We start from the raw sequence: 25483 nt of genomic DNA, 5'->3' as shown, positions 1-25483 counted from the left end.
CTTACAATCAGCTTCAACTGCTTATGCGGAATCGGGTCCATTTTAATTTTGTAAATTTAAATAATGATCAAACTCAAGCTTTTTGTAAGTTCTGCATCAAAAATCAGTTCAACTTGCTGCCTCAAGGAAATTATATTATTCTCATTCGAGTCTTGCTCATTGACACTTTATATTGTTACAGTTGGTCACCCTGTTCACACCGTGAGAACTACTGTATTAGTTGGGTGAGTGCTACCCAACAGACATGTAGCCAGATGCTAAGAGAAATGCAGTGTGACTTGAAGAACATTTACTTTTATCTACAGTGGCTAATAACATTTTCATGTTATTTTCATCTTCTTAATGTTATCCATATACATTATGTGACTCAAGGAAACTAACTGTGGCTGAACAGAAATACATTGTTGAGCCACGATGGCTCAGAATTAAAATATCATCACGCTCAACCAGTATTAGGCTGTATTTGTAACAACTAGATATATAACCACTGTACCCAAAATGTATATAGTAGGTCTGTAGACGCTGCAGATCATGAGTTTAATGTGCGGCTGAAGTGTTTTTGTTTAATTTGTTTCGATGATGACTCACCTTGGAAAGTTCGCCCCCGACTCTGAACCGCAGTTACGTGATGGTCTTCTGCCATTTTCATTAACCTAAAGGAGAAACATTTCTTAATGTGGTTGCTCTGGAATGGAGTCACAGTAATTCCAGAATTTTAAATTTTTTTTGTATACAACAATGCAAAATTACAATAAAAAAAAGACATCTAATAGAAAAAAAGGTTGCAGGTGTTTAGTAATAAGACAAAAATAGTGAACATACAGTCATGTCTAAATTTTGACAGTGTCAGTTATTATAATTTTCCTCTGAACACCACAATGGAGCCAAAATAAAAAAATTAAATTCAACATGTCCTTCAGACTTTAACCTTTAATTCAAGGAGTTCAACAAACAATATTGCATTAACCATTTTCATACACAGTCCCTCCAGTGTCAGAGGCTTTAAGTAATTGGACAAACTACATACAGTGCATCTGGAAAGTATTCACAGTGCTTTACTTTATTCACATTTTCTCATCTTACAGCCTTATTCTAAATTGGACTAAATTCATTTTTTCCATGTCAGAGGACAAACCAAGAATGATGTTAAAGGGGAGATTGTTAATCTTTCATCAGGACAATGACCCTAAGCACACAGCCAAGATATCAAAGGAGTGGCTTCAGGGCAACTCTGTGAATGTCCTGGAGTGGCTCAGCCAGAGCCCAAACCTGAATCCGATTGAACATCTTTGGAGAGATGTGAAAATGGCTGTGTATCAATGCTCCCCATCCAACCTGATGGAGCTTGAGAGATGCTGCAAAGAGGAATTTCCAAAACTCCCCAAACAAGTTTATTTTTAATAAATTTGCAAAAAAAAAAAACTTGTTTCATGTTGTCATTATGGGGTGTTGTGAGTAGAATTTTGAGGGAAAAAATTAATTTACTTTTATTTTGGGATAAGGCTGTAATATAACAAAATGTGCAAAAAGTGAAGCATTGTGTATACTTTCTGGATGCACCGTATAAGCATTATTGTTAATACAAGTTACTTATCTATAGACATGTCAGTGGATGGATACATAAACATTTGCAATATGTCTTGAACTTAATTTACATCAGTCATTAAGAAATGCAAACGGTATGGTACTGTGTTGTAAATCTGTCTGCAGTAGGCAGTTCTCAAAAAGGGAGTATTGGCACTAGTAGTAGTAGTAGTAGTAGTAGTAGTAGTAGTGAGGAAAGCCAAAGACATCCAGACAACTCTGAAGGAATTATAGGCTTCAGTCACTGTGATTGGAGAAACTGTGCATGTTGCAACTCAGTGGTCTTTAGGTAACAGATAGTGTCACAGTCCAAATACTTATGGCCCCAACTGCATCTGTTAAAATTAATTTTCACTAACAAAAATGGTTTGCCACACAGTTTTGTGCTCTCTTGGATACTGTCAGATTAAGTCATTTGACAAGCTTCTTGTTTTGCTGCTAATGTAAACCACAACAGATAAAAACCTTAACAAGAAATGATGACATATTTATGCTGAAGACTCCAGGTACAAGTTCTTGTTCTTCTTTTTCATGATGAGAAAACTATAGTTGCAACTTCATGTTCCTCATTTCAGTTAACTGTGCCATTTTGTTGTGTCATTTATCTGTGCACCTTGCAAGAGCTTGTGTTGAACCAATCATTCAGGCTGAAGCCAGCAATAAGTGCACAATATATTTATTTATTTATTTATTTGACTTGGTAACTGCCTGTAGTTAGAAAAATACTTTTCAAACCCCACATGCAGTTGTGCGCACAGGGGCATTGTGTGAACAATGAACTGATTTTGACCAAACTCGGGGAACACGTTTGAGGATCAGATAAGAACAAGTTGACATGATGTTAAGCTTGACTGGTTAAATATCAACATTACAGGCTAATGTAAAAATGTAGCTTCAATCATTATATAGCACCTGCAAAGGACATATTTACAGTAGAACTAGTAGTCCATGGGCCAAGCAGGTTTTCTGTACCACTTAAGGGGAATAAACAACACTTAGAATCCAGCCTCAGTGTATCACGGCCTACACAAAAATGTATGATAGCCATCTCAGGGTGGTAGCTGTAGCCAGGTAGGGGTCAGTGAAGAATTACACAGAGGTCAAACTTTAAAAAATGCTCCAATCATGTTGAAAACTATATCACATTACTTGTCTGATCATAACAATTCCAAAAAGGTATAGGTTGGACTGTCTGTGATGGAATGTTCTGGATTTATGGGGTAAAAACAACAAAAATGGTTACAAACGTCAAGTTTCAGTTTGTACAGGGGTCAAAAGTTAAAGTTGCTAAAATTCAGTAAAAAAAAAAGATGCAAATTATTGTTTGGGTTAATAGGGTTCTAATAAGGAATAGTTTGCACCATCTGTCATGCTTAGTTATCATGTTACAAGGTAACATATGTCACATGTCATAGAATCCAATAGTTGACCTTGTTTGACCTTTACCTTGGAGACCAAACATTCAACACAGTCAAAACTATTCCGTTTATTAATCCTTTTATTTCAACCAATAATTTGCATCATTTTGTACTGAAATCGGAGCAACTTTAACTTTTGACCCCTGTACAAACTTGAAACTGACCTTTATCACCATTCTTGCTGTTTTTACCCCATAACTCCAAAACATTCCAACACAGATAGTCCAACTTATATCTTTTTGGATTCGTTATGATCAGACAAGTAATGTGATATAGTTTTCAGCATGATTGGAGCATTTTTAAAGTTTGACCTTTGTGTAATTCTTCATTGACCCCTACCTGGCTACAGCTACCACCCTGGGATGGCTATCATACATTTTTGTGTTGGCCGTGATACACTGAGGCTGGATTCTAAGTGTTGTTTATTCCCCTTAAGTGGTACCGATTTGGGCAAAATTGATGAGTGGCTCATGGACTATAGTAATCAGTTAAAGGAACTTATGTAGCTATTAAACACAAACGTGAAAGAATATATCACCTTTATTTTGGCAATATGACCTTTAATTTGAGCTTCTTCCTACATATACACTAACATGCCTCATTTACACAAATACCCTGTACCTCCTACTAAAACACTATGTCATGTGAGCGTCTAAAAAAAATCCCTCTAAATTGAGCGAGATATTTAAGGCGCAAAAAGTTCCCAGCTCCCCCCTCTGCCTGTCAAATGATGCCTGCTGCAACATGTCACTGCTGCTGCTCAGCCCCGCCACTTCAACATCCACCTGAGGGCTCAGATCGGGGAGGAAACGTGTTTATCTAATCATCACCCCCTTTATCTCAAGCAAGCATCTGCAGGCAGTAATGTGACTGGAGCCAAACTCAAAGCTATGTGCTGCTGTTGCAATAAATATGAAATGAAGATATTTGTGTTCTGTTTCTTACCTCGTGTGTTTTCTTCAGTGATTCTTCACTCTCATCTTTAGAGGTCTGGATAGCAGCTGCATCTCTGGTACTTTCAACTGGTCTTCCATTTCTATCACCTGTTATTTTGTCCTCACATGCACTTCGGTTTTCAGAAAGCTGGTGTCCACATGTCTTGCGGTGCGAGCCCATTTTCCTTTTTCGACCACCACTTGTTGACTCTGACTGAAAATCTTGCGCGGAAGAATCTGGTGATCTTGAAGAAAAGTCATTTGGAGGTTGACACCGCTCCATTTCTCCCAGCTGGATGTGAGAAACAGCAATTTCTTCAACTGACTGACATGCCAACAACATGAGGCTGCACTCCACTGATTGGAAAGTTTTTAACATCTCTCGTTCAGGGCCACAAACATCATGTTGCATTTGATATTGTAGCATTTCTTTGTCAACAAAGATATTTTCAGTTATGGCATCTCTTTCACTTGTTGCAGTCTCCGCCACCATCTCCTGCTTTCGATGCAAGTTTTCCACTTTGGTTCTTGATCCAAAATTCTTCCGGGTGGAGCCCAACTTTCTTCTCCTGCTTGATGCATTGGAATCCTGACTGGTATTTGTATTATGCGCTACTTCACTCATAATTTCACTTTCTTTTACCTGCTGCAGATTGTTTACGTTTGACTTAGACTCAACTGTTTTTTCCATTTCACCACCAGAACTCTCATTTTTCTTCTGCTCAACTTCTACGTGAAAGTCGCTGTCTTTTGTTGCCTCTCTGCTGTCCACTTCTCCCTCTTGTTCTCTGTGAAGCTTCATCCTACGACTTGAACCCATCTTTCTCCTTTTCTGTTTGGTGTTTGTGTCCAAATTGTCCTTGTACTCAAAATGTGTTTCTTCCACTCCATCTTGTTGACTCTTAAATCCATCAGCTGAACTTGAAATTCCATTTTCCTCACATACATCACCAGTTGGCTCTGTAAATACTTTAGAGTTTTCTTCATGAAACTGAACAGATAAGTCACTTTCTGCAGCAGAAAAAACGACATTTATGTTTTCCTGTGTAGCATTGATTTCTTCTTTCGCAAGAACATCACATTTCTCTCCTCCACGTTGACCAGAAACACTATCTACCAGACTCAGTGAGTCTTTGTCATAGTTTGCCGCCATGTTTCCTACTGTGGCACCGTATGCAGTTTCTGTATCTCCTCCCCGTTTCATGTCCATATTTTGATCAAATGCATCAGGACTACATGCTTCTTGGTAAAGTTCATCCACAATGCTTATGATGGAGATCACTTCCTCACCGTGATTTGTCATGTTCTGAAAAGTTGAATCTTCTGGTGACTGCATCAAACCCACTGTAAATGTCTCATATGCTACAAGCTGACTGAGACTGTTAGGTTCTTTCACTGGTAACCTCATGGTTTCCTCCATACTGACATCACCTGGTGTCTCCATGACATGAGACTGGTCACTCAAGTGTTGCTCAGTCTGGGAACATGGATGTTCAATTAATGCAGTTAATGAAGATTCTTGCAATTCTTCTTGTCCCACAGTTGCCACCACTGCAGGTGTATTGAGGATATCATGACCTGAGGTGTTCTCCACAGGTTCTTCATGGGGCTCACTCTGTGATTCCACAACATAGTCCTTGACATATTTTCTTTCTTTACTCCTTCGACTAGATCCAAGTTTTCTTCTGTTCCCCGAGGCTTCTTGTGAAGGTGAATGTTGGCTTACAGACTGGGAATCATTGGTATGAACCACTTCAACCATCATTTCTGTGTTTTCTTCCTGTTCGTAGCCCTTGAACAGAGAGGGAGCGTCTGCTGCACGGAACTCATCGTGAGTATTTCCCTGTTCATTTTGTTTTGGTACACCATGACGTGAACCAATTCCTCTTTTATTGACACTTTGAGCAAATATTTCTTCATTTAATACCTGATCTGCCTCTTCAGCGTCTTTTTGACTAATTTGGCTTGGAGTTGAATCTGGTGATGTTTTCTCTTCTGTAATTATCGTCTTTTTATTATCCATCACGGTGAATGCAGATTCCCAGGTTGTTGATTCACTGACTTCCTCGCGAGCTACAGCCTCATCCAAATTTGTTTGTTTAGTCACTTTGATGTCAGTGTAATGGTCATTTTCTTTAACAGTCAGCTGTGTTAATGTATGGGTCATGTCTGTCACAATACTGCCAACATCCTGTTCATCTAATACCTGATGCAGGTTGTTTTCATTACATTTAAGCTCAAGTGTTTTTCTCTTCTCTGCACCTGAAAAAGACTCATTTGTCTCCTTGGCTTCAGCATAATGTTCAGTTTTTGTTACATCTCTGGTGTCCATTCCTTCGTCTTGGCCTCTGTTCAGATTAATCCTACGAGTTGAACCCATCTTTCTCCTTTTCTGTTTGGTGCTTGTGTGCATATCATCATCTATAAAGTGCATTTGTTGCTGTGTATCTTGTTGAATGTTATCCCAATCAGCAGCATTTGAAATTCCATTTTCCTCACATGCATCACCAGGTGGCTCTGCAAGTACCTTTTCATTTTCTTCATGAAATGGAGCAGAAAACAAAACAACATCTATGCTTTCCTGTGTCCCATCAATTTCTGTGACAGCAGAGTCTTCTCGAACAGGAACATCACATTTTTCTCCAACTTCATCCCCCCCAGAAACACTATCCACCAAACTCACTGGGTCTTTGACCAAATTTTCTGTCCAGTTTTCTATGGTGGCGTCTTCTGCAGTTTCCACATCATCTCCTTGTTTCATGTCCATATCTTGATCCAATGCAACAGGACTACTTGCCCCTTGGTAAAGTTCATCCACAACACTTGTGATGGAGATCACTGCCTCACTGTGATTTGACAGGTTCTGAGAAGGTGAATCTTCTTGTACATGCATCAGTTCTGTTGTAAATGGCTCATATTCTTCAAGTTGACTGAGATTCTCAGGGTCTTTCATTTGTATCCCCAGGTTCTCCTCCACACTGATGTCCTCTGTGGATTTCAGAAATTGGTCTTTATCTGAACTTGAAGTAATTTCAGCTGCCACAATGTTATTGCCCGTGGTATTCTGGAACACTGTGTTCTCATCACATGTATCTGCTGAGTTTTGAGAATGTTCCTCAGTGGAGCTCACTTCCCCTGCAGGTTTGAAGTCTGTATCAGTTTGCAATTCTGTGCTCTCAGAATCATCCATAGGTTGGGAGTTCAAAGAGACATTTGTTTCTAACTGCAATATTTGGAAAGAACATTCAGAACCCTCAACACCAGAAACTAGTGCTTCCATTTTCCCATGCACTAGTTGTTCACAACTGCATTTTACATCATCTACACCTCTGGCTTCAGCCTCCACCAATTCAGGGCTATTGATCCGTAATCCCTCAGAGTCACAAACATGATCTTTATTTCTGAGGGTTAAAATGTCCACATTGCTTTCATCAATAAGATGTTCATTCAGTTGTTTTGGAACTGGCAGTTCACCATCAGCAGTTGAATTGTTCACATTGAATTCAGATTCATGCGTGTCCATATTTTTCCCAGTTTCCAGCAGATGTCCAAAATCCGAGGTGTCGTTAGCACCATGCATCACAAGGCCACAACTCTGAGTCTGATGCAATTCTTGCATTTGTGTAGACACAATCTCCAGCTCATGCATTTCATTTACATTATCCTCTGGTTGATGATCAGCTGCGACTTCACTTTGTTTCTCATTCATGGTTGCCTGCTCTGATTTTGCAAATGGGGCTTGCTCAATGCTTTGAATTTCAGCTGCTTCTCCTGCGTTTTGTTTTGTGCTGTCCATAGATGTGATACAAGACACTTTGTCTTCTGATGTTACTTGTACCTCAGGAACCAAATAGTGGTCTTGTACATTTCCACTCATCAGTTTTGCATCAGCTTGATGTTTGGGTACTAATACAGACTTTACAAGTTTTTCATCATCCACGACATGCGATTGGTCACCAGACTGCTGCTCAGTCTGAGAACATGGACGTTCTTTTAAACTTGTGATTGAAGATACACAATAACTATGCACACTTTGTGGGATTCGATTACCATTGTCACTCCAAAGAGCTTCTGATGTATTCATCTTTTCATGTGTGATTTCACAACAGGTCTGTTTGCAGTCCTTTTCATCAAAATGCTCTTTCAAATTTTGTATGGACTGTGGAGTATTTGTTTTGTTGGTGTCCTGAATCTCAGAAGAAAAGTCAAATGAAGTTGATGGATATAGTGAGCTGTGATGTGTCACAGATGTTAATTCACCTTCACTCATTTGACTCAATTCTTCTTGCCTCATTGTTACCATTGTGGGTGCTGAAGGTGTGTTAAGGAACTCGTTACCCAAGGCGTTTTCCTCTTGATCATTCCATGATTCAGAAACAAGGCCCTCGACATATCGTCTTCCTTTACTTCTTCGGCTAGACCCAAGTTTTCTTCTGTTCCCCATAACTGGTGAAGGTAGATGTTGACTTGCAGACTGGGAATCAGTGTTGTGAACCACTTCGGCTAATATTTCTGTGTTTTCTTCCCGTAACACAGATGGACTGTCCGCTGCATGGAACTCATAATCAACAGCTTCTTCTTCCTGATTTTTTACACGGCGGCGTGAAGCAATTCTTTTTTTCTTGACACTTTGAGTAGACATAACTTCTATTCTTCTTGTCTGAAGCAAGAAATATTTAATTATATACCATCAGTGCACCATGAGCAAAAGCAAACTGCCAAACCACATCACTGAAGAACATAGCACAGACATAGAACATAGTTTTCTAGCACAAATAAGCCAAATGCAGGTCAGTCATGACAGAAGTACTTACTTCCAATTCCTGGTCCTTCGTTCTCACAGCTTCATAACATCATCAGCTTCTGCTGAACAGCAGCCCGAAACTAAAAAACTACCTATGAAGTTTCTTGACTGCAACTGTGATAACTTCCTGTGTTGGTCATGCTTACAGCACTCACGCCCACAACACACATCCTGATTCATATCTAAGTTGTTTCTATTACATTTAGATCACTAAATACTTCTTAATTCTTCTTTCTTTCTTGCATATTAAAACATATTACCTTGGAATTTACACAAGAACAGCACAAGTTTGCCCTTATAAAAAAAAACATTTATTGAGTACCTAAACCAACAGGGACTGTCAAGCAAATCTGAATACAATAAATGTCTTCTTTTGCAAAAATGACAACCAGCAGTCAGAATTACATGTTTATGTGGCTTCACAGCCTGTGAAAAGAATCACCATTATTTACAATTTTATGCTGTTCACAATACCTTACATTTAACCCTCGGAGAAAACTTGAGCCACCATCAAGAATTAAAGTGACAAAAACTCCATGTCGAGATTAAACCAAAAATATAAATGCAGTCATATAAAATTAACCCTTGTACTCCATTTCAAAACATGCAGTAAAAAAAAAAAAAAAAAAAAAAAATTTAAGGGAGACCCCCCCCCCCCCCCCCCCCCCCAAACCCAAACAAAGACCACCAAAACTTGAACCATCTTGCCATCAGATTCAATATGTCAGAAAACGCGTTTGTTCTGCTCTCATACAACACCCAACCTTGCCAGCTAAAGAGACTGCTTTGGGCTGACTATGAAGAAAATGACTGTAAAAATGTTCATTTTTAACCCCCATAAGAGGCTCCTGCAAAATATTCGTTCTCCAATGTATTCATCTCTTCTCGTTAGACCGGGAGTGACTGCAAAATGAAGACAAAAAAGGAATAAATGCCAAAACATCTGTAAAAATAAGAGCCTTAAGGTCCAGTATGATGTTAAAATTACTTACCTCCTTGACCTTGATAAATGTTTTGAGCGTTTAGAGTCTTTTTCTTGGATAGAGACCGATACTTTCGTTTGTCTCTTGAAAGTGACCTTTGGAATGAAACCACAAAAGTTCAGACAGCAGTGAACATGACTTTTTATGATTCAGTGACAATTTGCTACACATTAAATTTTACTCTGCTCAGATAACATTTGGTCCCACTCTAAAATACAGTAAAATACACTATTATAGCGTGAAATCAGCTCTACAGTCTTGTCAAATCAAGTGTTTCTACTCCAATAGGAGTTGATTTTACACTGTGATAAAGTATATTTAACTCTATATGGACTGGGACCAAATGTTATCTGAGAAGAGTAAATTTTACACTGCAAAATTTACTCTGTAATTAAGAGGAAAAACAGCCATTTATGACCTTACCTACTGCGACTGCGGCTGAGGCTTCGTCTCCGTGGTGACCTATGATATAGGTGAGGTAAAAGAAAGGAGGAATTGGACTCTTTCTAAGTTGAGACAGCTGTATTCAAATTTTTTTTTACAAGACACGTGTTGCAGATGTAAGGTTTAGTGACTTGAATGTTAACTGGATCACAAGTCACACCATGATCATTGTAAAAAGGTTTTTCAGGCAATATGAAAAAGCCTTATTTCAAAGAAGTGTAATAGAAACACTTTTCAGTAAATGCAGGGCACATGACATTCAAAAAGCATTCTAAAATATGGCGGTACATGTGGATGAAGTAAGAGACGGAAAGCTTGAGATGACATATCAGCAACATTGAATTAAAAAAACCAATAATGAAATTGCAATATTTAGCTGGACTTACCGTTCCATAGCCATGCCTATTAGAATTACAGTTCTCGCAAGACCCTAGCTAGAATGTTATTCCAAAAAGACACAAGCCATCAGTCACCTTCCACCAGTTAATGGAAATGCTGTCATCTAGTGTCACGTGACAAATGACATCAACACTTCAAACCAACTGTTTCATATTAAAATAAGTTTGAAGCCTGAATACGGGTGCAGCAAATCAACTTCAAAAGCTCCAACATTGCTACTGTTCAGTTATTAAAAACTGTCCATTAGGGGTAGGAATCTCAAAGCACCTCATGATTTGATGATTCCGAGGGCTGCAATACGATTTTCGATGCATCTTATATTTTTTTTCTGTGTAGAATTTCTATTTTTCTCACCATGTGACTGCTTGGAAATTGTTAAAGCAAAGTATTTCTAATGATCCATTCTGAAATGGTTTCTTTAGCAGTTCAGCCATAGTTGCACATGTGTGGCTCTCACTCACTGATTCTAAATTATAAAACCTAGGGAGGCTGTTGCCCCCACAGCCACCCTGCTTCCACCACCTGTGTAAGTGTGGGCTCATGTATATGACCGACTCCACTTCGGACTATTGCAACTCCAGAAAAGTAAAAGGCAAAATATCTGTGTGCACCTCAATGCAATGCATGACATGTCACACTGGCTGGGTTCCACTAATGTACTTTGCGAATGTCACAGTAATAAAACTGTGATAATGATGAAATTTTGTTGTATTACGGAGTTGCAAACACTTAAAACATGGCATGTGACATCTGGTCTCATTTTGTGCATGCATATTGCTTTTACTTACACTATGGGTTCAGCGGGACAGAACTGTGTGCATGTGCGCCCCAACACATGTATGTACATCATTTAGAAGAAGATAACTCAACTGTTCTATAATAATATGACCACAATTAACAACTTGGGATGTGTGTCAAAATCTCTATCCGGGACGAACAGCCCAAAGATGACTACGCCCTTTTTCATCCTGAGTGTTAACTGCAGCAGCTATACATTCTCCAAGGTATTCAAAATGCTCAGAATGACCAGTACACATTTGGGAGGGTCACAGAAAAGTGTAAAATTTCTATTTTGATATTTTAAGAGTAAATGGCAAAAATAAGTGGGTCAATGCATTATGGTACATTGAAAGAAAATGAAAAAAGTTGAAATCATTAAATATGTGGTGATTCTTGCCAGTATGTAGGTTGTCTGACCCAGTGTTTTCTAGTGTTTTTTTTTTCTTAAAATATAGAAATTGGAAATTTTACACTCTTTTTTGACCCTTCTGAACATGTACTGGTCATTGTAAACACTGAGTACCTTGGAAAATCTGTAGCTGCTGCAGTTTAGAAAATACAGCTGTATTTGAAGTAACACTCAGGCCAAAAAAAAGAGCGTGGTCATTTTTGGGCCGTTAGTCCTGGACAGAGATTTTAGCACATATCCCAAGTTGTTCAGTGGGGTCATATTAGTCTAGAGCAGTTGAGTTATACTCTCCTAAATGATGTGCATACATGTCTAAGTTAGGTCCTAGACTATTCCCCCCCCCCACCACCAAAAACACAAAAAGTAAAAGTAGAAATACAGATATAAGTAACGAACATGAAAAGTGTTTCTTGACCGTGGTCAGGACCCGTGTTCGTACCTCTGCAATTAACATTTATAAAACCAATTTTAGACATTTGTGAATCAATTCAGAAATGTCCAATGCCTGTATCGTGATGCATCTAAGAATTCATTCTTTTGTTATCCAACTACTCGTGTCCGCTGTATTACTACCATAACAAGGGTCTGAAGTAGGGATGTCACAATACGCGTAATGTATTGAACTGTACCGTGTGCACGTGATGGTTTGGTTCACAGAATGGCACGCAAAATACATGGTACAACTGCACAGTATGAAAGACACATGCTTATTTGCTTCCGTAAGTCACTGGTATTTTGCCATTTACATTTCCACAGACTGTCACTCTAGTTCCATGCTGTGTGTAGGAGGCGTGGCCACACCCCTGAGTCTGGTGTCTGTTTCGGAGGTGAAAAGAACCAGGCAGTTAAAGTTAGTGAACAGATTATTCCCATTAGAAACTTTTGGATCATAAATGTAATTGGTTAATTTACCTTTTTCTTCCAAAACATAAACCTGCTGAATCACTGTCCCCGGATGAGATCAGTGCACATTCCAATTTACACAGAAAATGCCACCAACTTATAAGTTGATGTTTATATGAATTCGCGGAAAATTTCACAGATGAGACAGCCGTAGAATAGCGACACTTCAAACAATGATTTCAAATCTGTACAGAGTGAAGTTTTACGAGATGCCATCATTTGCACAAAAATAAGAAACTTAAAATGGACAAAATATTGAAGGGAGTCTAGCTCCACATGTCACGCAACATACAGTAGTGTTCAGAATAATAGCAGTGCTATGTGACTAAAAAGATTAAGCCAGGTTTTGAGTATATTTCTTATTGTTACATGGGAAACAAGGTACCAGTAGATTCTCACAAATCCAACAAGACCAAGCATTCATGATATGCACACTCTTAAGGCTATGAAATTGGGCTATTAGTAAAAAAAAAAAAAGTAGAAAAGGGGGTGTTCACAATAATAGTAGCATCTGCTGTTGACGCTACAAACTCAAAACTATTATGTTCAAACTGCTTTTTTTAGCAATCCTGTGAATCACTAAACTAGTATTTAGTTGTATAACCACAGTTTTTCATGATTTCTTCACATCTGTGAGCCATTCATTTTGTTGGTTTGGAACCAAGATTTTGCTCGTTTACTAGTGTGCTTGGGGTCATTGTCTTGTTGAAACACCCATTTCAACGGCATGTCCTCTTCAGCATAAGGCAACATGCCCTCTTCAAGTATTTTGACATATCCAAACTGATCCATGATACCTGGTATGCGATATACAGGCCCAACACCATAGTAGGAGAAACATGCCCATATCATGATGCTTGCACCACCATGCTTCACTGTCGTCACTGTGAACTGTGGCTTGAATTCAGAGTTTGGGGGTCATCTCACAAACTGTCTGCGGCCCTTGGACCCCAAAAAGAACAGTTTTACTCTCATCAGGCCACAAAATATTCCTCCATTTCTCTTTAGGCCAGTTGATGTGTTCTTTGGCAAATTGTAACCTCTTCTGCGTGTCTTTTATTTAACACAGAGACTTTGCAGGGGATTCTTGCAAATAAATTAGCTTCACACAGGCGTCTAACTGTCACAGCACTTACAGGTAAATCCAGACTGTTTGATCATCCTGGAGCTGATCAATGGGTGAGCCTTTGCCATTCTGGTTATTATTCTATCCATTTTGATGGTTGTTTTCTGTTTTCTTCCATGCGTCTGTTTTTTTTTTTTTTTTTTTTTGTCCATTTTAAAGCATTGGAGATCATTGTAGATGGACAGCCTATTATTTTTTGCACCTGTGTATACGTTTTCCCCTCTCCAATCAACTTTTTAATCAAACTACGCTGTTCTTCTGAACAATGTATTGAACGTCCCATTTTCCTCAGGCTTTCAAAGAGAAAAGCATGTTCAACAGGTGCTGGCTTCATCCTTAAATAGGGGACACCTGATTCACAGCTGTTTGTTCCACAAAATTGACGAACTCGCTGACTGTATGCCACACTACTATTATTGTGAACACCCCCTTTTCTCCTTTTTTTTTTTTTTTTTACTTTTTTACTAATAGCCCAATTTCATAGCCTTAAGAGTGTGCATATCATGAATGCTTGGTCTTGTTGGATTTGTGAGAATCTACTGGTACCTTGTTTCCCATGTAACAATTAAGAAATATACTCACAACCTGGATTAATCTTTTTAGTCACATAGCACTACTATTATTCTGAACACTACTGTAAGCAAACAGACAAAAAACAAACAAACAACTCACTGTACAGTAATTTCATTCCAATGCAAATGAAAAGAGATGTAATCAATTCATAAACGTTTCATAAAAAGTACACACAGTGCTAAAATGTCTGATGGCACCTGTGCTGCTCAGATTAAAGCTCCTGTACCACACTAGTACCAAACCATGACTTTTGCGTACTGTGACACCCCCAGTTTGAAGTAACATTATGTACAGTACATCCGGAAAGTATTCACAGTGCTTCACTTTTTCCACATTTTGTTACGTTACAGCTTTATTAATGGATGAAATTCATTTTTTGCCCTTCAACATTCTACACACACTACCCCATAACGACCATGTGAAAAGTTCTTTTTTTTTTTTGATTTTTGGAAATGTATTCAATAAAATATATATATATATATATATATATATATATATATATATATATATATATATATATATATAAATTAAAAAAATCACGTGTACGTAAGTATTCACAGCCTTTGTGATGAAGCTCAAAACTGAGTTCAGGTGCATCACGTTTTCACTGATGATCCAATGAGATGTTTCTTCAGCTTAATTGGAGTCCACCTGGGGTAAATTCTGTTGATTGGACATGATTTAGAAAGGCACATCTGTCTACATATAAAGTCCCACAGTTGACAGTGCATGTCAGAGCACAAACCAAGCATGAAGTCAAAGAAATTATCTGTAGACAGGATTGTGTTGATGCACAAATCTGGTAAAGGGTGAGTGATCAGGGGGAAGGGCCTTAGTCAGGGAGGTGATGAAGAACTTGATGGACACTCTGTAAAAACTTCAGCATTCCTTCACGGAGAACCTTCCTGGAGGACAACCATCTCTCCAACAATCCACCAGTTAGGCTTGTATGGTATAATGACCAGACGGAAGCCACGCTTTAGTAAAAGGCACATGGTAGCCCACCTGGAGCTTGCCAAAAGGCACCTGAAGGACTCTCAGACCATGAGAAACAAAATTCTCTGGTCTGATGAGATTGAACACTTTGGCATGAAAGCCAGGTGTCATGTTTGGACGAGACCAGCCACCATCTCTACAGTGAAGCATGGTGGTGGCACCATCATGCTGTGTGGATGTTTTTCAGCAGGAGAAAGAGGGCGACTAGTCAGGATTGACGGAATGATGAATGGAGCAATGTACAGAGGCATCCTGGATGAAAACCAGCTATAGAGCACTCTTGACCTGAGACTGGGGCAACGTTTCATCTTTCAGCAGGACAATGACCCTAAGCACACAGCCAAGATATCAGAGGAGTGGCTTCAGGACAATTCTGTGAATGTCCTCAGGTGGCCCAGCCACAGCTCAGACCTGAATCCAATTGAACATCTCTGGAGAGATCTGAAAATGGCTGTGCACCAACACTCCCCATCCAACCTGATGGAGTTTGAGAGGTGCTGCAAAGAGGAATGGGCAAAACTAACGATAGGTGTGCCCAGCATGTTGCATCATATTCAAGAAGACTTGAGGCTGTAATTGCTGCTAAAGTATTGAACAAATGGTGTGAATACTTGTGTACATGTGATTTTAGTTTTTTGTTTGTTTGTTTTTACTAAGAAATTTGCAACAAAAGCAATTTTTTTTCATGTTGTCATTATGAGGTGTTGTGAGTAGAATTAAGGGAAAAAATTAATTTACTCCATTTTGGAATAAGGCTGTAACATAAAATGTGGAAAAAGTGAAGCACTGTGAATACTTTCTGGATGCACTGTAATTTCCCTGCAAAATCTTTAAAAACAAGAAACTGTAAAATGATATAGATTGCACAAGAATGTGGACTCTGAATACTGATGACAAAATCTGTACCCATAATGTGATGATCATTCAAACCAGTCACTAGTCTATTAGATAATGCATATGATGGATAAATGTGAAGATGCACAAAACACATTTACACTGATAACAGTGATAAAATGCAAAGAAACAAAAACAAATAGGAAAGTTATTGATAAAGTTTTGATCATGATCTGACTGAAAAGGCTAAAATGTCAGACAGTTCTATCAACTACATTAGGCAAAAGAGAGAAAAAAAACAAAACTACAAATAGCACGATAAAAATCAACTTACTATTTTTGTGATATTTGGACAAGATAGAAATGACGCAAGGAAGCCAGCATGACGATGAGGGAGGTCGAATTGCAGAGAGGGTTTGGCACATGCTGTAAATGTTGGCGAAATGAAGATGTCGTGGCTGGTTGGAGGGGAGAGTTGGACATTTTCTCTGCTTTTTGGGGGAAGGGACTGTTCTCACTGATACAGCAGTTGTGTTGAGAACAAAGTAAAGACGCAGATAAGCTGATAATACGATGTGGGTCGCAGAGGACTGGATTATGGTTGGAGGAAGAAGAGGATGGTGCTGGGACCTGCATGCTCAGGAACCAAAAGGTTGATGGAACCTGACGACTGGCGGTGAGCCTGGGACATGTGACAACACCAGCCAAGCTGTTTGGGGCTCCCTGGTCTGCAGTCACATGACGCTGAAAGAGGACTAGTTGACTGACTCAGATGGTGAGAAGGATGGTGGTGACTCTGCAATGGGGTTCAGTTTCATTAATAGATAACAACTGAACTCAAAACAAAACTTAAACCTACAGAAAGTCAACCCCGCCCCCCCCCCCAAAAAAAAAAAAAAAAAAAAAAAAAAAAATTTGCTAAAGCTGCCAAATTTGTCAGATCAACACTGATAAAAGTTGTTTAACCCACTATGGCAGAGCTTTGTCTTTTCACATATATAACAATTTATTTTACTGAAGTGGTCAATATCAGAGTTGCATGTAATCTATACAAATTTCCACTTTAACCCTTATAGCCCGAAGGGTATTTCCTTGATTTTACCACACCTTAAGAAATTCCCCTTTTGAGATACTCTCTTTTAGTATAACTCCCATGTGCTGCATATCAAAATCTTCAAAACAATTTCAGCTTTCTGAATGTGAGACATGTATTTGTCGAGAACACTTGTGTAAAGATATGATCTACTAATAGAAATATAATGAAAAGTTGACCAGGACACAGAGCGTCTTTATGGCCCAGAGGGTTAAAAATTCTTACCATTTTGTTTTTCCTTCAAAAAGACAAAGCTTTAATACTAAGAAGGTTGCTACGCTGTACCTGCTCAACAGAAGGAAGCGCAGTAAGTGCTAACATTTAGTACTGAACAAAAACTTTCCAGATGTAGTCAAATCTGGCCTCAATAGTTAACAGAATCAGTAAGCACAAAAGCCACACCTGCGCTTTACTGGGGGGCTACGGCGCCTGTAGTCATCAGAAGTGCGTCTTCCCCAGGACTGTGGTGGGCCGCGGCTCCTGGATCGCTTTTCCCCAGTGGACATCTCCACCCGCACTCGAGAACCACACATATTTCTAAACACAAATGACCATGTGGCTGTATATTTCAAGAATGAGCAGAACACAAAGAAAAACCCAGTTTTTATTTTTTGAATGTTACCTTCCATCTAACTCCCTCACAGCATCAGATGCATCTCTGGGATCTTCAAATTCAACAAATGCAAAGCCTGGAGGATTCCTGGCCACCCAGACACTTCTTAAGGGACCATAGTATCCAAAATACCTTTCTATTTCAGTCTTATTCCCATTGTTTCCCAGATTTCCAACATAAACCTTGCAGTCAAGGGGACAGTCTCTCTGAAATGCAGGGTCTGAAAAGAACAACAATTACGTAATCAGAAAAAGTTGGGACAGTATGGAAAATGAGGAAAAACAAAACAAACAAACCCTGCAATAATTCTTAGTTAGTTTGATTTCTATTGTATTACAAAGTCTGAACTAAAAATATTGCTTTGTGTGGTCAGCTTCATCCATTCCTGCATTCAAGGCCTGAAATGTATTCCAAAAAGGCGGGACACTAAGGTATAGAGGTTCAGGCAGCATATGTTACTTTAAAATCTCTATGTACTTTTCTGCATGAATGTTGCATTAAGTGTAAATATAAGTGTAAAGGGCACTATCCATACCATGACACACCTGGCCTTTGGACTTGTTGCTGATAACAGTCTAGATGGCCCTTTCACATTTGGGTACACAGCAGTTACATCTTCCAAAAAGAGACGTGGAATACTGATTCATCTAACGATACATTTTAGTGGCAATTAGAAGGACTTTCTTAAAAAGAAAATATGAAATTTCAGCTACACACATGGGAGGCTGAAGCCTAGATATGATCAGATTTCTAATACATAAGTTCTTCTTTGGCCCACTTCAACATGGTGTGCTGGTCAGAATCAAAAATTCTGCATTGCTTCTCAAAACATAAGCCTTTAACTATTTCAGAGTTACCGTGGGTGTCTTAATGGCTTCCCTTACTAGTCTTCTTGCACTGTCACTGTATTTGACAACTGCTTCCTCCAGACAGATTTATCATACAGTACAACCCTCACTGTGAAAAAGCTCTGTGTGTGTGCGTATAACTTCGATCATGGATAAATTGTGGAGAGCTGACATTTCCCGTTTTGTATGTTATGTATTTTGGGTCAAGGATGAACACCACCAAATGGACCGTTGATAGGATTAATATCTTTGGAGAAATTAGAAATTTTAGCTGACCAGTAAACAATGGACATTGTGCTGCAATGCACCATGGGTGTTTGGGGTTTTAAATATTATTGTGTTTCATGTTAGTTTAACAGTGTTGTAAGTGTTATTAATTTATTGTGTTTTGTAGTTCAATTGGTTTAGTCAGTTTAGTTAAGTGTCATGCTGTCGTTACCATGAGTGAAAAGAGTATTACTTCTGATGTCTTCCGCCACTGTGGCAGAAGACAGTCTCCATTTGTGTGTGTATAAAAATTAAATGCACCTGCTTGCAGCAGAAATAACAACAACAAAAAAACAATGTGTGTGTGCGTGACTGTGGAGAGCTGACATTTGCTGTTTGGTATGCTTATGTATTTTGGGTCAAGAATGAATGGTGCAAAAAGGAAACACTGATAGGGCTAATATTTTTGCAGAAACTACAGATATTAGTTAATGTTGCTAATTACATTCTGGACCAACACGCCATTCCAGCAGGGGGTGTTAAATGATCTTTATATTAAAAGCATGAGTGCGGGCGTAATTCTATTTACACTCAACAAAAATATAAATGCAACACTTTTGGTTTTGCTCCCATTTTGTACGAGATGAACTCAAAGATCTAAAACTTTTTCCACATACACAATATCACCATTTCCCTCAAATATTGTTCACAAACCAGTCTAAATCTGTGATAGTGAGCACTTCTCCTTTGCTGAGATAATCCATCCCACCTCACAGGTGTGCCATATCAAGATGCTGATTAGACACCATGATTAGTGCACAGGTGTGCCTTAGACTGTCCACAATAAAAGGCCACTCTGAAAGGTGCAGTTTTATCACACAGCACAATGCCACAGATGTCGCAAGATTTGAAGGAGCGTGCAATTGGCATGCTGACAGCAGGAATGTCAACCAGAGCTGTTGCTCGTGTATTGAATGTTCATTTCTCTACCATAAGCCGTCTCCAAAGGCGTTTCAGAGAATTTGGCAGTACATCCAACCAGCCTCACAACCGCAGACCATGTGTAACCACACCAGCCCACGACCTCCACATCCAGCATGTTCACCTCCAAGATCGTCTGAGACCAGCCACTCGGACAGCTGCTGAAACAATCCATTTGCATAACCAAAGAATTTCTGCACAAACTGTCAGAAACCGTCTCAGGGAAGCTCATCTGCATGCTCGTCGTCCTCATCTGGGTCTCAACCTGACTCCAGTTCGTCGTCGTAACAGTGGGCAAATGCTCACATTCGCTGGCATTTGGCACGTTGGAGAGGTGTTCTCTTCACGGATGAATCCCGGTTCACACTGTTGAGGGCAGATGGCAGACAGCGTGTGTGGCGTCGTGTGGGTGAGTGGTTTTCTAATGTCAATGTTGTGGATCGAGCGGCCCATGGTGGCGGTGGGGTTATGGTATGGGCAGGTGTCTGTTATAGACGAAGAACACAGGTGCATTTTATTGATGGCATTTTGAATGCACAGAGATACTGTGACGAGATCCTGAGGCCCATTGTTGTGCCATACATCCAAGAACATCACCTCATGTTGCAAGGATCTGTACACAATTCTTGGAAGCTGAAAATGTCCCAGTTCTTGCATGGCCGGCATACTCACCGGACATGTCACCCATTGAGCATGTTTGGGATGCTCTGGACCGGCGTATACGACAGCGTGTACCAGTTCCTGCCAATATCCAGCAACTTCGCACAGCCATTGAAGAGGAGTGGACCAACATTCCACAGGCCACAATTGACAACCTGATCAACTCTATGCGAAGGAGATGTGTTGCACTGCATGAGGCAAATGGTGGTCACACCAGATACTGACTGTTATCCCCCCCCAATAAAACAAAACTGCCCCTTTCAGAGTGGCCTTTTATTGTGGACAGTCTAAGGCACACCTGTGCACTAATCATGGTGTCTAATCAGCATCTTGATATGGCACACCTGTGAGGTGGGCTGGATTATCTCAGCAAAGGAGAAGTGCTCACTATCACAGATTTAGACTGGTTTGTGAACAGTATTTGAGGGAAATGGTGACATTGTGTATGTGGAAAAAGTTTTAGATCTTTGAGTTCATCTCATACAAAATGGGAGCAAAACCAAAAGTGTTGCGTTTATATTTTTGTTGAGTGTAGCAAGTTCAATGCAAGTACATAATATAACTGTAAATACTTTAAAAATACATGGATGACAAGAAAGTGAAAACATTTCCACTGTAGTCCATTTAAAAATCAAATGATAAAATAGAAGCAAAAATAAAATATGTGTGTATATGATAACAAGAACCTAAACAATTTATAAATACATTAAGACAGTAAATTAACATTAAAATTTACATACTCAACAGGAAATATAAGGTCTAACATTCTAAAAACATTCTGGACTCACAGGCCATTCCAACTCATTATAGAAACTTTGCATAATTTATTACCACCCGTCACCTACCTATTTTATCAACACTACCCAATCTAGAGCCAGTGGATCCCACGGGCAACATGCTAGTTTGTATTTATTTTTAAAATTTGTTTTCATGATTGTGTTTCATCGTGATTTTATTGTTTTCATTATATTGAAGTTGTAAATACACTATAATGTCATTGAGAGTGCTGTACAACTATTACTGTAATTGTATATAACGTAATATTTTGTATTTGGGAAAGTAATAGGTGGCATAACAATTCATCTTACCTCCCATTTCAGCAGGTACAATTATCCTTACAAGTCCTACAGATAGACCTAAATGCAAAAAGAAGACAACATGAAATAAGCAATTTGAGGCACACCATTTCAGCTTTTGGGTAAAGTGTACTGTGCAAGGAATCCCAATTACTACACAGTGGCTCATTAAGGATCTCACTTCAAGAAATTACTCATGATGTTATGTTCAAAGAAGACAGGTCGACAATGTACTGATCTTTCAAAGCAAAAGTGTCACTGCAAGATGGTTCAATGCCTTGCTTCACCCTGTGAAAAATCAGGTAACTCCCCAAATAAAGCTTCATTACCTCACATGTGTATGGGCAACGTGTCCCACTAATTTGAATTCAGGGCGGGACTTATCAAAAACTCATAGTGCTTATGAAAGGACACAATCCCTCTATAATTGGTGGGTTTTTTGAGGAGAGTTTTGGTGTGTATTGTCAGTATAGTTTCGCAGCCAATCTGCTCTGTTTAAGCCTGATCCCATCAGATCTCAAAAGCTAAGCAGTGCAGGATATGGTTAGTACTTGGATGGGAGACCTCTTTGGAACACCAGCGGCCATGTGTGTTTCTCCAGGTAACACTGGAGTTGCATCAGGAAGGGCATCCTGCGTAAAACTTGTGCCAAATATCAATGCGGATCTGGTTGTATCCGCTGTGGCAATCCCAAACACAAAACGGGAGCAGCCGAATGGACAACATTGTTAGTATAGTTTCATCGATTGACAACCAGAGAGAGATTTAGGTCAGATTTAACATTAGATGAGATAAACCATCATACTTTTATATACTCACACCAAATATCAATACGGATCTGGTTGTATCCGCTGTGGCGGACCTGAACACAAAAACGGGAGCAGCCAAATGGACTTTTATACACTCACAGTGGCACATAGACATTCAGACACTATACATACTGATTTACACACATACAGAGAAAGATTAGTAGGTTAGTTAGCAGACAGTGTGAAGTGAGTGTGAGAACCTTAGAAAATGTTTGTGTGATAGTCTGTGTAGTGAGTGTTAGAGTGTGAAGAAAGGAGAGACAGGGATGATGGAGGCAGATGTTTATCCAATTCAATTCAATTTCAATTGATTTTGATTTATATAGCACCAAATCACAACAGAGTTCCCTCAAGGCGCTTCACACAAGTAAGGTCTAACCTTACTAACCCTCAGAGCAACAGTGATAAGGAAAAACTCCCTCTGAGGAAGAAACCTCAAGCAGACCAGACTCAAAGGGGTGACCCTACGCTTGGGCCATGCTACAGACATAAATTACAGAACAATTCACAAAACGAATATACAGGAAATGCAGTTGGTGCACAGGACAGGAGGGTCTCCAGCACGAATACCACACCCATCTCTGGATGGAGCTGCACCTTAAAAAAAACAAAAACAGAATCAAGCATCAGAAAGACAAGAAATACAGTATAATTTGCTAGCATTAAACAACAAGAAAAACAGGAAATACTAAGGTGATCGCCGGCCACTAGCTCTAACCTTCAGTAAAAGACCCAGAATTTAGGTAAAGTTGAGGCCGCGGCACGCTCGGTTTCCTAATAAAATGAATTAAAAGAGTAAAAAGGTTAAAACTATACTATGCCAGTATGCTAGCTATACGAAAGAGAAAATAAGTGTGTCTTAAATGTGGACATGAAAGTTTCCACAGAATCTGACTGTTTTATTGACGCAGGGAGATCATTCCACAGAACAGGGGCACGATAAGAGAAAGCTCTGTGACCCGCAGATTCTTATTCACCCTAGGGACACAAAGTAGTCCTGCACCCTAAGAATGCAAAGCCCAGGCCGATACGTAGGGTTTAATTAGGTCAGCTAAGTAGGGAGGTGCCAGTCTGTGAACAATTTTATACACTAGTAGCAGAACCTTAAAATCGTATCTCACTGGGACTGGAAGCCAGTGAAGGGATGCCAAAATGGGTGTAATGTGGTGGAACTTTCTGCTTCGTGTCAAAAGTCTGGCTAAAGCATTTTGAACCAATTGGAGAACCCTAATGCTGGGGAGTTACTTGCACCAGTGCTAGTACAGTATAAAATTACGTGCACCGCTCTAATAATACGTGCACAAACTAGCACATGCATGTACTATTTCGACCCCTGGTTCCAATACTTTTGAAGGGCACTGTATCCTAACCTTATGATGAGTGCAAAATGAGTGTGGTATTATTACTTTTTTCTTTAAGAATGTTTCATTTTCACTGCTGCTGCACTTTGTGTAAAATCATAGTCAGATCATATATCATACTGATATGATAATATTGTGATATGATCATTTGGACATATTGTACAGCCCTACTGTCAACTAGCTGAAAACTCTGAATATTAATTTACATCTAAAAAAAAAAGCTTAAAGTGGCAGGGAGTTAAGAGGGCTGTAATTAGGGAGGTTTGGGGAGTTGGAGTCCCCCCCCAAGAAGCTGAAAGGCCAAAAAAAGAAAACTGCTTAAAAAGGTGGCGGCGGCGGCGGCGGCGGCAGCAGCAGCGGGGGGTGGGGGATTCCCTCAGAAGCTGAAAGGGAAAATCAAAAATAATGGGGTCTGGGGAGCGGCAGAGCTCTCCCAGAAGCGGAAAGGCAAAAACAACAAAAAACATGTTTAAAAAGGAAGGTGAAAGGTTTTAGCCATACTCATGCTCCACCGAAGCATTTACTCAAAAAAAAAAAAAAAAAAAAAAGTCTGAAATGATGAGATGCTGAAGAGCTTCACTCATCATGACCGCGACATATACATATCAATAATATTAAAGCAAACAGAGCTCTGAGCTCTGGTATTGGAATAGTATCGGTATCGTGCAAATATCCAAATTCAGGGCTCGGGATAGGGATCGGAAGTGAAAAATTGCGGATCGGTGTATCCCTAGACTGTTCAGTCACAGCAAAATAACACCGATAAGACTTGAGTCAAACTATGCTCCAGCGAACGTCGGTTATGATAACATATGCCTTAATTATGTTTATTTTTTTCAGGTTTGACGTTGTTCAACCTTAAGAGCAAATCCAGTGTTTGTAGCATGAGCAACATTAGGCACGTCAAAACAGCCAATTAAGATTTTAAAATAACTCACAGAAACACAGTAAAAAAAAAAAAAATGCAGACATAGCGAAACGTCTTCACTCAACACGACTCACCTTTTTTCTCACTGAAACGCAATAAAAGCGAGAAAAATAAATTACACGAAGACCACAAGAAAAGCGCCACTTCCTTGTTTTTGAAGTGTCGTAAACCGCTGTGAAGTATGCATGCTGCCCCCTACCGCACAGGAGGAAACAGCGCCGGCCTCACGCAGAAATGGTGATGGTGGTAGTGTTGGGTGGGGTGAGTGGGGTGGGGTGGGGGTAAGATTTATGTCAAAACTGAGGCTGAAATTTCAAACACTGACTTTTAACCTTTCAAAGCTTTTCTTTTCTCATTTGTGTACAGCATAACAACATAACATAATTTATTGTGTGAACAATGTTTGTACAAATAGTACAAGCACACATCAAAAATTAAAATTCCATAGTAATAATTAAAACCATAATAATACTAATAGCGCAATTAGTACATAAAACACCATCCAAAGTTGAAATATTAATTAAATAATAATAATAATAAAAAAAACTAAAATGCAATTAATAAAATAGCACCTAAAAGCACACCACCTAAGCTAAAACCATAACAATACTTAAAAACCGTAACAATACCTAAAATCCATAATAATACCTATCTTTAAAAACATTGACACTGGGCGAGTTAACGATGTGGTTTGGTAAACTGTTCCACAAGCTGACAAT

At 39.3% G+C, this 25483-nt stretch overlaps 2 protein-coding genes across 4 annotated transcripts in view; both read right to left on the bottom strand.

Annotated features, from left to right (window-relative positions):
* Positions 1 to 8976, bottom strand: part of rab44 (RAB44, member RAS oncogene family) — a 57897-nt gene extending 48921 nt beyond the window's left edge. The window contains exons 1-4 of one of the 3 annotated variants that reach the window (XM_034166421.1): positions 8752 to 8976; positions 6429 to 8597; positions 3948 to 6398; positions 589 to 653 (exon numbers count right to left, since the gene is read on the bottom strand). In XM_034166421.1, the coding sequence (XP_034022312.1) occupies positions 589 to 653; positions 3948 to 6398; positions 6429 to 8579 (4667 nt within the window). In that variant the 5' untranslated portion in view covers positions 8580 to 8597; positions 8752 to 8976. Of the gene's footprint in view, positions 1 to 588; positions 656 to 3947; positions 8598 to 8751 lie in introns of all 3 variants that reach the window. The other 2 variants (XM_034166418.1, XM_034166419.1) reach the window with 2 other exon arrangements.
* Positions 8977 to 9485: 509 nt separating this feature from the next.
* Positions 9486 to 24952, bottom strand: srsf3a (serine and arginine rich splicing factor 3a). The gene is given in 8 exon segments (XM_034166426.1): positions 9486 to 9644; positions 9734 to 9779; positions 9782 to 9819; positions 10148 to 10186; positions 17684 to 17818; positions 17904 to 18114; positions 21679 to 21726; positions 24835 to 24952. Coding segments are annotated over 7 exon segments (504 nt in total). The 5' UTR covers positions 21686 to 21726; positions 24835 to 24952; the 3' UTR covers positions 9486 to 9616.
* Between the last annotated feature and the right edge of the window lie 531 nt (positions 24953 to 25483).

This window comes from Thalassophryne amazonica, chromosome 3 (genome assembly GCF_902500255.1).
Source record: "Thalassophryne amazonica chromosome 3, fThaAma1.1, whole genome shotgun sequence".
NCBI lineage: Eukaryota > Metazoa > Chordata > Actinopteri > Batrachoidiformes > Batrachoididae > Thalassophryne > Thalassophryne amazonica.
This window is presented reverse-complemented; position numbering and strand designations above follow the sequence as displayed.